At 50.4% G+C, this 12,941-nt stretch overlaps 1 protein-coding gene across 1 annotated transcript in view; it reads left to right on the top strand.

Moving 5' to 3' along the window:
- MYBL2 (MYB proto-oncogene like 2) overlaps positions 1-12,519 on the top strand; it is a 13,493-nt gene extending 974 nt beyond the window's left edge. Inside the window, exons 3-14 of the mRNA XM_017822723.1 lie at positions 995-1,066; positions 1,444-1,536; positions 3,194-3,414; positions 3,573-3,729; positions 4,471-4,743; positions 5,857-6,246; positions 7,830-7,969; positions 8,265-8,364; positions 8,989-9,102; positions 9,667-9,783; positions 9,951-10,097; positions 12,223-12,519. Coding sequence (XP_017678212.1) covers positions 995-1,066; positions 1,444-1,536; positions 3,194-3,414; positions 3,573-3,729; positions 4,471-4,743; positions 5,857-6,246; positions 7,830-7,969; positions 8,265-8,364; positions 8,989-9,102; positions 9,667-9,783; positions 9,951-10,097; positions 12,223-12,351 — 1,953 coding nt within the window. The 3' untranslated portion in view covers positions 12,352-12,519. The remainder of the gene's footprint in view (positions 1-994; positions 1,067-1,443; positions 1,537-3,193; positions 3,415-3,572; positions 3,730-4,470; positions 4,744-5,856; positions 6,247-7,829; positions 7,970-8,264; positions 8,365-8,988; positions 9,103-9,666; positions 9,784-9,950; positions 10,098-12,222) is intronic.
- Positions 12,520-12,941: the final 422 nt, after the last annotated feature.

Below are 12,941 nucleotides of genomic sequence, written 5' to 3'. Positions count from 1 at the left end.
CTGATCTGAGGTCTGAATGAGGCTCAGAGTTCAGGGGAGTTTAAAGTGCAGCCTGAAGAGCAAGAGCTCCAACCTCTTTAGCTTAAGCACGTGAGTCCTCAGCGAGGCATCCGCTGCCTGCAGCACTCATGTGAGCAAAGAGGGATTCCAGAGGATGGATGAGGCCTCCAACAAGCTGAATTGTGCAATGTTCTCCTTTTTCTCTAGCAAAAGCAGGGAGTACTGAAACTGTTGGAATCATGGCTTAGTCATCCTGGCTAAGAGCGTGAAATTAGTTGGGATATTCACTTCCCTCCTCCCAGTTCCTCCATCATTTTTGTTCTCTACGAAAACTACAAGATGTCCTATCTCCCTGGGGTTTGGACACTGAGTAAGGTGGTCTTTGTGGAGAGTTCAAAGCCCTGGGCTCATGCTGGGCAGGGAATAATGTCATACCTGTTTGCCCATCCAGAGCTCACAGACAAGGACCCCTATAACAGGCTTTTTCTGAGCTGTGTGAGTACACACATTCAGGCTATAAGCAGGGATCATGGAAGAGATGCTGTAGAACCCTGTAGCACCGAAAGACAGAAGACCACCAGGCTAATGATGATACACTTCAACCAGTCAGCTTTCCTGGCCAGGCAAAACCAGTGGCTGAGCTGGGAGATGGACTATCTGATCAGGGGTGCACTGGGGCTGGATAAGCAGGCCCTTGGCCACAGGGTTAGAACCAGATGTACTGGAACAGAGCTGAGCTCTTGTTTTGTGTTCAGTGTATTAGCTTGTCCTAGTACAGAGCCCAGAACCAAAGTCTGTTCCAGTTGGCTCCGTATACTGGAATGCTGTTAAAGGCTGGTGTGAGCTACTTTCCTCCCCTGAACACAGAATGCCAACAAAACCTTCTTGGCTGTTCAAAATATCTAGCTTGTTCTCTTGATGCCATCAGCCATGGGGTGCCTCTGGCATCTGTTCCCTCAGTATATCTGAAAGCGGGTGTCTTTGTTCTTTGCAGGATGAGCAGCTGAAGATGTTAGTAAGCCACTATGGGCAGAATGACTGGAAATTCCTGGCCAGTCACTTTCCTGTAAGTGACCCCTTGCCCAGCTGGGAATCACAGAGTTTGCATGTTGCTTCTTCTCCTTGTGCTGGTTCTCTGTGTCTGTGCAGTGGGACTGTTCTGTGACAGCAGCTCCAGGCTGTGAAATGGGGCTGCCTCAGGGCAGGGAGACATTGTACAGAGGGCTTTCCAGGGTGAGTCTGTTGGAGCTGGGGTGAGAAATTGAGGTTCCTGTTCCTGTGCCCAGTGCCCTGGGTCTAGGGTCTTAGTATGTATTTTCCATGTGCTTCTGCAGGTTTTCTGTGGGACAGCCTCTGTGTATGGGGACTGCTACTGCCTTTGGAGATTTTTGGGCTTTTGGAGCCTCCAGTCTAACACAAGGCTATTCTCCTTCCTTTTCCCAGAACCGCAGTGATCAGCAGTGTCAGTACAGGTGGCTGAGAGTGTTGAATCCAGACCTGGTTAAGGGCCCTTGGACCAAAGAAGAGGACCAAAAGGTAAGTCAGGGCCAAGAGGACCAGAGTGTTTGGACTGTCTCTGTCTGCAGAGAGGGTGGAGGAGTTAGACCCTCAGATCTTGTGGTAAACTATGTGTAATTCTTCTCACTGAGGGATACCCGTGAGAGCAGCACTGTCTGACCTGCTCTGAGCAGCCTGGGCAGCCATGGTTGTGATGTGCAGGAGCAGCTCTAGGCCTCTTCAGGTAAACACCTTCTCCCTTTCACACAGTACTGCCACAGTAATCTGCAGGGGAGAGAGCTGAAAAGGGAATTAATTCATCTCTGTGCTGGCAGGTCTCCACCTGGCCTGGCCAGGTTGGATTCAAGAGAAAATAAAACTGGCATTTCCTCTGCCACAGTAGGCAGGCTGGAGTGGATGTCTGGGGTTGGCTGGGTAAATCATGACTTTTGTGAGCCTGTTTCTCTGCTATTTGCAGAGTGAGCTAAGAGGGGCCAACTCAGACTCGTCGTCTTGATGTACTTAAGAAAAGTTGGAATAAATTCCAACTTCTACCAAGGTTTTCTGCTACAAAATATCATAGCCTGGCAGATTCTCTGTAACACTTTTGCTCCCTCATTTCTTTTGGTCCCATTACTTTATGTCAAGCATGTCCCAAGGGAGCTTCTTGTTATGTCCTCCCACCTTACAGCAGAGCAGTTGTTGCCTGATTTCCCCTTCCCTTTGTATTGTCCAGACTCTACCAGCCTACCCATCCTGGCCAAGCTGGGCTCCAGCTCTCTCCTCCCAACCCTGCACATTGCTTTGCCCCAGCTCCTTGACCTGTGCCTCAGTTTGGCACCTTTGGCCCATTTGTCTGTGCTTGACAGACAAGGGTCTGCAGTAGGGACATTTGTGCTATGCCAAGAGCACTGAGCATCACCTCTCTACCTGCACCTTTCAGCTGAGCACAGCTGGCCAGGGTGGAAATGTACTTTGAAAACTCTTCAGCTAGGATTTTGGTAGGCTGAACATTGCAGGAAGTAGATGGTTTCATCCTGACTGTGCCCTGGATGTTGTAGGGGCTCGGAACAGTTTCTGTGCCCAGAAGCATTTGCATTGAGGCTCAGGCAGAAGTGACAAAGCCCTGGGTGAAGGGGAAGAGGCAAAGTGAACGTGGCTTGTTTCGGCTTTGAAGGTCTCCCTGAGTGTGTGCTGGTGCTAGCAGAGCATGGACCTGCAGCCCTGGCATGTCCTGGCTGTAGCACACTGGGAAAGGGAGTAGCAGACCAGTGCAGAGCTGATGGGGACTGTTGTCATGCAGGCAGGTCTTCAGAAGCAGGGAGGGCAGAGGAGCCTTCGAGCAGGTGGGACTTGGCCCTTTCTCAGAAATGGGCATGTTTCTCAGTCTGGGCCCCTTTGCCTCTGGTGCACCTGCCAGTCTCCACCTCATCTTCTTGAAGTGGTCATCTTCATTCACAGGTGCCCTGTGTCTGCATGGAAACAGCCTCTTACAGAAATTTGGCAGAATCATTGCTCTCGTGAGGGTTGGTACACCTGACTGTCCATGCTGGATCCCTCCAGCTTTTCCTCCTAAGGGACCCTTGTCTGCCCTTAACTAGTCCCAAGAAAGCTGAAGAGCAAAGCCTGAAGATGAGTGTATTGACCTTCCTCTCCTTTCTTCCATGTCTTTATTTCCCTCCCTCTCTCTTCAAAGGTAATTGAACTGGTTAAAAAATATGGCACCAAACAGTGGACCCTGATAGCCAAGCACCTGAAAGGGCGGTTAGGGAAGCAGTGCCGGGAACGCTGGCATAACCACCTGAACCCTGAGGTGAAGAAGTCCTCCTGGACAGAGGAGGAGGATCGTATAATTTTTGAGGCCCACAAGGTCCTGGGGAATCGCTGGGCGGAGATTGCCAAGCTGCTGCCTGGGAGGTAGGACCTCTTTGCTCACTGCTGCCTTCCCAGCTGGGTGGCCCATGGAGATCCATGTGTTAGGCTCCCGGGAGGGGGCTGGGGAGTGTGTTGGAACTGTTAGCTGTGCTTTAGAGCTGCTGTAAATGGTGATTTGTTTTCTTCTGCTTTTTCTGCAGGACCGACAATGCTGTGAAGAATCACTGGAACTCCACCATCAAGCGGAAGGTGGACACGGGAGGCTTTCTCAATGAAACTAAGGAGTCCAAGTCACTGTACTTGCTCGTGGAGGTGGATAACAAGGAGAGACAAAGTCAAATGACACCTGAGAGCCAGGTACTGCACCAGCACTTGCAGCAGGCAAGTGGGTCAGTCCCCTGCTCTGCTAATGTGTTTTGGAGCTGTTCATCCACCCTTCTGCTGCCTCATGCTACCTTTGCTGTAGCCTGGTATCTGCATAGACTGACTGTGCCTTCTCCAACCTTTTCCAAGAGACTGACTCTTGGGACATCTCTCCCTCCGGGAGCTAGAGGTGTGATGGGAGCCCAAGTGCGTCATATGCTAGAGCTGTTATCTTGCCAGTCTGAGCATCAGGTCTGTCTTGGACACTGAAGGTTCTTTTGGCTTTGTTGTGCTGTTGCTGGTAGGAAAAGGAGGCTGCTCTAGACAGTGTGTGTGGGGGAGCACGGTGAAGAGATACTGTGTTTCTTTCCTCTAAAAAAGGACGCAGGGAAGGACACCAAATTATTGTGTTCACGAAGAAAGCATGTGGTTTTTGAAGGCAGGCTCTTGGAAAATAGGAAATGCAGAACCTGTGCTACCTGTTCAGCCTATGTTCAGTTTTCTCCTGGGATACTGTTAAGAGAAATCTTCAATTAAATAGTGCTGTGCTTGTTATGTTGCATGGACTCCTGCTCAGGTAGTGTATGGGACAGAGCAGTGAGGGAGAATGGGGATGTGAAACTGAATGGCAGATAGGAAACCTGTACAGGGACTCTTGCTCTTTGTACCCAAGACTTGCCGTTGTTCCTTTGTTTTCTACTAATATCTGGACTTTCTTTGCTTGTATGTGTGAAGAATGTCCTGCCGAACTGGCCAGTGGATACCTCTGAGATAAAAGAAGAAGATGTCAGTGATGAGGAGGTGACGGGTGTACAGGAGTTGCCCTCGGAGCTGCCAGCAGCAGAACTGGCAGAGCAGAACATGGAGGGAACTCCAGAAGAGGTAGCAGTGCCTGAGGATGCCACTTCGTTCGTCGAATCACCCTACAAGTGGGTTGTCGAAGCTGCCAACTATTTGTACCCAAGTTGTGTGCCAGCCTTCAATGAAGCTCTGGACATGATTGAATCTGTAAGTAACAGTCCCTTGCTCCCCCAAGGGAGACTGATTTTATCCTTCATCCTTGAATGAACTTACCAAGTCCCCTTGCTCATCACCATGGGTGGCCTGAGGAGGGCTGGGTCTTAGGTGGGTGTCCTTGTGCATGGGCTCTGCTGGTGTGGGAGGCTGTAGGTGCTGGCAAATCTGATTTCAAATCCTTCTTTATTGGCCAGAGTGTCCCCAGCACTCATTTTCATAATGGTTCAGCTCATGCTTATTGGGTTTTCTTTCCTCCTGTCATGGGATGGGATGGGACAGGACTGACTGGGAATAAGCCAAGCCCATTTGTACTACGGAGGACAGACCCTTTCATGCCGGCATATGGTCACCGTTTGTTTTCAGTGGAGGTAGCTTCACTGAAACTAGCAATTTTGGGCCAGTCAAGCACTGCTGATGTCCGCTGGGTGACAGAGGCACACCAGGGTGGGAGGCTGGCTAGAATCAACAGGGCACTTTGCTGCCACCAGAGGAAAGTGCCTCTGCAGCCCCCAGCCTGCCTGAGGAGCTTATGAGCTGATTATCCATGAAGGATCCACTTTGCCTGTGTATAGGAAGACAGTCTGTGCCCGAGGCTTAGCAGCCCATATGTGGGTCCTTGTATGGTACTGGGTGTTGGTGGGATGGAGCTGTGAAGCAGCTCATCTCTGAACTGGTTTGGTTCTGCTTTCAGCAGTGCAGAGCCCTGTGTCCAGCTCTATCGATGTGGTTTGCTGTTGGGTGACAGTCACTTCATTCAGCCCCTGTCTCCAGACCTCTCCCCAGCTGCTTTTTTTGTTCCCTCTCTGGAGGGGTGCAGCTGTTTGTGCGGCTGTGCTGTGAACCGAGCTGGGAAACCAATCTTGCAGAAACAGAAAAACCTGCCTGTGCACAAACAGCAGCTTTCAGCTGGGTCAGTGCCCTGGTCTGGCTTCCAGCTGTGCCTACAGCAGAGGGGAGGAGGGCTGGAGCTCTGCTAGCCAGGCTGCTTCCAAAGCTTGGTGCCATCACACACTTACTTCACCTCCTAGTTCAAATTTGCGTCTTCACCCGTCGGCTGCTCAGCTTCACTCCTGGGCTGCCGCTGATGGTTTCCCTTGTGTGCAGGACCCAGACGGTGGGTGGTGTGACCTGACCCAGTTTGACCTGCCTGAGGAACCTTCTGCCGGTGGCAGCAGCAGCAACAACAGTCCCATGAGGCCAACGCTGAGTGAGGCCGCGCCGTCCCTGCCCAGCATGACTGAGTACCGCCTGGATGGCCACACCATCTCCGACCTGAGCAGGAGCAGCAAGGGAGAGCTCATCCCCATCTCCCCCCATGCTGAGGGGAGCTTTGGCACCCCACCCTCAGTGCTGATGAGGCAGAAGAAGAGGAAGATCTCCCTCTCCCCTGTCACGGAGAACGTCACCAGCACCAGTCTGTCCTTCCTTGACTCTTGCAACAGCATGACCCCCAAGGGCACCCCTGTAAAGACACTGCCCTTCTCTCCATCTCAGGTATAGGGAAACAGCAGGGCCCAGTCTGTGCTCCTCTGCCTGGGCTTGGGCCTGAGCTAATAAGCGTGTTCATGCTCTGTCTTCTTGTCCTAATGCCATGTATTCCCATCAGCTCTGCCAGCTTTGAATGTCTCTCCTGCCTTGAATGAGACAGTGCCAGTGTGCAGGGTGTATCCCTTTGCTAAAACAAGCCACAGAACTGGGTTCTGGTACTGCTTGTCTTCAGTGCTGCCCTTCCTTTGGGAGCAGCAGACCGCGTTTGCCTTTGGGAGTGCTTGCAGCCTCAGAAAAGCCCAGCTACACTGTGTGAGAGGCAGGGCACTGTGGAGAAGCACCACTGTGTGGATGGATCTACATGCCTGCCCATGCTGTAGAGCACACTGCTTCTGTCCCCAGGGCATTGCTGCCCCAGCTGTGGGTAGCAGAGTGGCAGCAGTGAAAATTTGCTTTCCCCGTTTGTTTGCAGTTCAGTCACTCAGGCAGGCTGGGCAGCAAACACCTTGACCAGACCTCGGCGTTTCTGTGCTTGGGAAAATGCTCCTGGGCTTGTCTTTGTTGCAAAAGGGCCTTGGGGTCTTTTGACCTGTGTCGTGACTCTTACAGTGTCCACATGCTTGTGCACATGTAGTCTCCAACATACATCACCTTAGGGCACTGCGATAGTCAAACCCAGTAGTCTCTCATATCTGAAAGTGGTGGAGTTCTGCTTATAAGACAGAATAAAGTCTGCTGTGTTTTCCAGCACAGTTCCCACAGCAACTTTGCTCAAATTCTTTGTCTACCTGTGCCCTCCAGGCCTTTATTCCTGCAGCCCTGGATGCACATGAGAGAGCACCACAGGACAGTCCAACATACAGGTTCAGGCTGGCCTTGAATGCAAGGCTAACAAGGACTGAGAAATCAGATCAGGGTCTGAAATGTTTAACTTCGCTCAGTGTAAATGACAGGAAGGTCTGGAGTGAATTTGAGAAGGCAAGGGGCATGTCCTGCCTCTTGGGCTGAGCTTCAGCCATCAGTGAATGTCACGAACACAGCTCTTCTGTCCTGATAGATTCTTGGGCACAAACCTCATTCCTTTTTTGAGTAAAGCTGTCACTTATTAGCTGTTATGAAGTAAAATCCTAGCAGAGATGAGAGAGTGTGTAGTCTTCTTGCAGTTTAGGCTGAAAGCAGCTCAATGCAAAAGTTGTTAGCTTGTACACTTTGTGTCGGTCTTCCCTCATGTTTGCTAACCTGAGGTTGGAATAGACCTTTGGTGAGCTGGGATTACTGGTGCAAGGAGAGACTTCTCTCCCACACTGTAGCTGGTAGTTGTAGTATTTGTATCAGCTCATCCCTTACGGGAAGTAAATAACCTTTATAGATGTGAGGCACCTTCTGGCAACTTTCACATGTGTGTCCATGTACAGAACTGTATGAGTCCATAAGTCATCCTGGTTTACACTGGGACAGCTGCTTAGAATGGGAGTGTTGTCCATACTTCAGATTTTCTCTCCCTACTGAGGAAAAAGTAGTACCTTGTGATGTGATGGTGGGATGCTTGAGACTGACTGTGTTCACTTTTTCTTTCCTGTGCTGTTCAGTTCTTAAACTTTTGGACCAAACAGGATACATTAGAACTGGAGAACCCATCCCTGACCTCCACACCTGTGTGCAGCCAGAAAGTGATTGTCACCACCCCACTGCACAGGGACAAGACCCCTCTGCCCCAGAAGAACTTAGCGTAAGTCCTTTCTTCCTCCTCTTCCCTGAGCAGAGTCCTTTTCCACACAGGAGACTGATTCAATTCAAACACACCTCTCAGTACTCAACACTACTAAGAGAGGGGCAAGGCAGGCTGGGGATTTCCTTAAATTGGTGGTTCCCTCCCAAAACAGCTCCACTCTGAGCTGCAGGGAGCAAGTGCCTAGGCTGACTGGGGCCACAGCCAAGTGTTGTGCTCAACTGCTGGGTGGATTGTTGCCTTCTGTGGGTTACAGCAGGTCTGATCCCTTCTCTTTCCCCCTCTCTGCTTTCAGGTTTGTCACACCAGATCAGACGTATGTGGTGGACAACACGCCTCATACTCCCACGCCTTTCAAAAATGCCCTGGAGAAATATGGACCAATTAGACCTCTGGTAATCATTGGGCAGGGCTGTGGCTTGCAGGTGGCAGAAGCATGATGGGGCATGGGGCAGGTTGCAGCAGAGCCGTGAACCAGCTCTTATCTGTGCCAGAACAAAGTGCAGTTTGGTAGTGCCAGGCTGAGATGGGAGGGGACCTTGTCATGATGATCATTTCATTGTAAGTAGCCACAGGACTGTTAGTTCCTCTGGAAACCAGCTAAAAATGCCAAAACCTGCCCTTGAATCAGGCTGCAGTGCTTGGCTATGATGACCTTGAGGAAAAGCAAGGAAATGCTCTGCCTAGGCTTCTCTGAGGAACTGCATCTCTGAATGTGGGTGTTGTGGGGATGGCGGTTTCCAGTATCCCAGGCCTTGTGTGCATACTGGTCTGCTGATGCCACACTTGGGGTTCAGATGACAAGAGTCTCTCATGCCTAGAGATCCTGGAAATCTGTTAGGCTAGCAGAAAACTTGTCATATCTTTTCCAGCTGGGAAGTAAATTGGAAGTCATCTTTGTGTTTGTCCTCCAACTGTGGTCTCTCCTGACCCTATTATCCCTTGAGAGAAATACTTGTGAGCCTGCCCAGAATACAGACTTTGACTGCCTTGTGCTCTTTCTGCCTTTTTCACACCAGCCCCAGACTCCTCACCTGGAAGAAGACTTGAAAGAGGTGCTCCGAAGTGAAGCTGGCATCGAACTCATCATAGAAGATGAGGTGAAGCCTGAGAAACAGAAAAGGAAACAAGGGGTGAGCTGATTTTGCATCCAGTACCTGCTGCTGAGCTGCCCTCTGCTGTTAGGGGGTGTTTTGGTTGGTTTTATTCATCTTGTTGTTGATGTCAAAATGTTTTTGTCCCCTTGACCGCTGTCTTTGAATCAGCAAGAGGCACCTGAGGTTAAGGCCTGCTGAAAATACTGCCAGCCATGTCCTGGTTTATGCTGAATTCAGGGCTTGCTAGGAGATGCTGTGTTGCTATCCTACTGGAGAGACCCATGGCACGCTTGGAGCTTCTGGGGCACATTGGGCTCCCAGAAGGCTGTGGGCTGGTACGAAGGGTCTATTGGCTCAGTTTCTTGGTGACCTTCCTACTGAAAGGGTCTTTGTCTTCTAAATTGGTGGCTGCAGGTGCCAGGAAGAGAGCACTGGAAGCTGCTGTGCCCTGTGGTGGGGAAGGCTGCAGCAATCCTTCTTTCTGAGATGCTGGGGCCATGCAGACCCAGGATGACATGGGCTTGGTGTGTACCCTGGGCCCTAAGGATGGCAGTCTTCTGGGTGGATTCATGCTAACACTGTTTTTTCTATGTCCTCCAGTTGCGCAGGAGTCCCATCAGGAAGGTCCGGAAGTCTCTAGCCTTGGATATCGTGGATGAAGATATGACACAAAATCTGCCTGCCCTCCCCAAGACTGTGTGTTTCAAAAGAGCCCAGGTGAGGAGTTCTGCATTCAGAGCAGGGACAGAGCTATCTCTGCTCTGAAAAAAACCCCTGTGCAAAGCAACCTGCAGCTGCCTTTGAACAGTCCATGTGAATGTGGGTGAAAGTCTGTATTTCTTCTTTCCTTATAGTTTTCCTTTTTTTTTTTTTTCTCTTTTCAGCCTGTGAATTTCCTGTCAAGGTCCCTGAACCTTTCCTCCTCAAGCAGGAAGAACGACAGTCATTTGCTCAACAGAGCTTTCATGCAAGTGCAGCCAGAGAAAATGTCCTACAGGAAAATGCCAAGCCATTTCAGGCCACCAGCACCAGTAAGCCCTGCAACCTCTGCTCTCTCAGCCAAGAGTTCAGCTGCCAGTGCAGCCCTTGTCCCTCCTTGGGAGGAGGAGTTAGGGATGAAGCTCTGAACTACTGCATAGGCACCACTACATGTTCAGGGCTGTCCCTGCACCAAGCTTGGGAGATAACAACCAGTACTGTCAAACTACAGCCTCCTTCTGTTTCTTTGCAAACCTACTTTCCTGCTGGGGCTCAAAGCCCTGCGGTTGATCAGAGCTGTGACCCGCTTAGCATGTTTGGCCCTGGATTTCCTCATGGGAATTTGCACCCTACCCCAATCCATCAGGGAATTTGGATGATTGATCTGGCTCTGAAGTAAACTTTCCTTTTCCCAGTGAGCACTCCTTGGGTGGACAGCAGTAAGCTCATCTTTTTTGTTTCTCAGGGTATGCGACTCTGAAGTGCTATATAAAGCTTAAGCACAAAGGTATTTCTCACCCCTCTGATTTTTAGGGTGTTTCTGGGTGGTGGGGAAGGCTGTGTGCCTTAGCCAGCTTAGGCTGACTTCACCCTACGTTATCCTGAACCCATTGCAGTATGGAGCTCCATCTGACAGGCTACCCTTGTAGCTTGTGCTGAGGTTGGTGCTGTTACAGCAACCTTTTCCTCAGCTCTGCACAGTTGGATCCGGGTTGTGCTGGAGTCACAGCAGCCTAAAAATGCCCTCTGGGACATAAACAGATCTCTTTAAAATCTTCACCACTTGCAGGCAGGGTGCATTAGTAGAGGGATATCCCTGCTTTGCTGAGAAGTGTGGCTTAGAGAAGGGCATTTGGATCATGATTTTGCAGGTGTTGGCTTGGACCAAGTAATTGGAGCTCTCTAGTAGCTTGAATGAGGATGGAAATACCTGCTGTCCTTAGTGGGGGGGTGAAACTGCAGCTGGGGGCTCCTGCGGGGGTGGTTTCCCACCCCAGAAGAGCCCAGCTGCTATGTTGTCCTCACTGAGCACCGTAGCTCAGTCTTCAGGAAGCACTGCAGTGAGGGGGGTTGCACCTGTCCCTGCATTAGAGCTGTCTTGTGGAAGCTCTTTCTTCTGAAAGATGAATACTGCTCGGCCAGAATAATTCCTTCTCCTTCCCAAAATAAACCCTTCTTAAAGACTTCCATTTCTCCTCCTGTCCTCAGCAGGGTCAAGTTGTTCCAAGAGCTAATAGATCCATATAAATAAAGCTTTGGGAGTGACTTGAAGGTGGCAGTGCAGCCGTTTGTGTGGTAACGGAGTACAGATGTGCAGTGAAATCCCATTGCCCAGAGACAGCAGAGCTGTATGAGCTGCTCCTGGGCTCTGGGGATTTATTGTGCTGGGCTGGTGGTGCTTGCAGTCAGTTACTTATGAAGGGAGCTCATCCAGCTGTGGGCTGAACCTCCATCAGCCCAAAGCCATGCTGGGGCTGTGTGGAACATTCTCGCTATGAGCTCAAGCTCACTGAAGCTCAAGCTCTGGTTCTCTGCAGTGCATGTAAACAGGTATTTCCAGTTTAGGGCGTTGAGTGTCTCCTGGCTGCATTTATCAGGAGATTCACAGGGGCTTTCCTGAAGTGCAGAAACACCTTGTGGGTGCCCTTTCTGCATGCAGAGACTGAAGCACACCTTATTTTTGGTTATTCCTCTGTGCTGTGGGACCCTGCCGAAACTGAAGACACCTAATTGCTGTTAAGAATCGTCTTCGATCAGCTAGACCTGGGGTTGAGCAGCTCCTGTAGAAATGGTACTGGTTGGGAATAAACCCCAAAGCTATGCTTGAATTTCTTCCGTCGCTGGAATCCCTTCAGGGCTTGTGCTTTGGGGTTTTTGTCTTGAGGCAAGTAAGGAAAAGCCCTGAAAAGGTACGTGAGTTGTCCTGAAATGGAGCACTCACCTGGAAGACTGCTGAACCTTACCCTTAGAAATTACTGCCTGACCCTGTGATGAGTAACTGGTGGTGTGCAAGTTCCTCCTGGTTGCGAGATGGGTGCTGAAGTTTGATTTCCCCTAGGTGGTAGCAGATGGTTGATAGGTCTGTTTATTTTTGCAATCTTTTTGAACGTGATGTTGACAAGATGTTTGTCCTCTCCCTTAACTCTCTTCCACACATCCTTTCTTTTCCCTCTGCAGATGACCAGGGCTTGGAAAGCAGTGGCCTGTGGTGGAACCCGAGACCAACTCTTCATGCAGGAGAAAGCTCGACAGTTTTTGGGCACGTTGAAACAGAGTCACACATCAAGGACCTTAATCTTATCATGAAGGATTGTTCTGCTTCTTGATTTTATTTTTTAAAACTTTAAATAAGTGGAGGGGGAACTGCAGGAAAAAATATCCTCTGCCAGACCTTAGTGTGTGGGAGTGGATTTTTCTTTTCCTTCTGTTCCCAGGTAGATTTATATTGTAACAAACTGGGCTTACTGCTGGCTAGTGTGTGGAATGCAAGCTTTGGGATCATTATCGAAAGGCAAACAAAGGTTGGAGAGATGACAGCAAGACGTCTCCCTGCAAGGCCTGAGTTCTGCAAAAATAGAAGGAGGCAGCTGTGGTCCACCTTGGAGCAGCATGTGCACACTGGCCTCACAGCATCCCTGGATTTCCTCTTGACTGCTCTAGTTCCTCAGGAATGGCTTTTGTGAAGGTTTCTGCGTGCCTTGTGCCTCCCTCCCAGATTTCCCCAGGGGATAGAGTTGTCCTCCTTTGCTCAAGGAGGAGGGAGGGCATAGTGCTTTGGGGTGAACTGTGCTGGGAGCTGGCCCCTTGCTCCCCGGGGGAGTGCTTTTTTACTGCCATGGCTCCAACTGGGAGTGGCGGGTGCCTCTTCCCAGGACTCCTTCTTCAAATAAACAATG

This window comes from Lepidothrix coronata, unplaced genomic scaffold, assembly GCF_001604755.1.
Source record: "Lepidothrix coronata isolate B3197 unplaced genomic scaffold, Lepidothrix_coronata-1.0 Scaffold99, whole genome shotgun sequence".
NCBI lineage: Eukaryota > Metazoa > Chordata > Aves > Passeriformes > Pipridae > Lepidothrix > Lepidothrix coronata.
The sequence above is the reverse complement of the archived record's forward strand: the minus strand, read 5'-3'. Positions and strand labels throughout refer to the sequence as shown.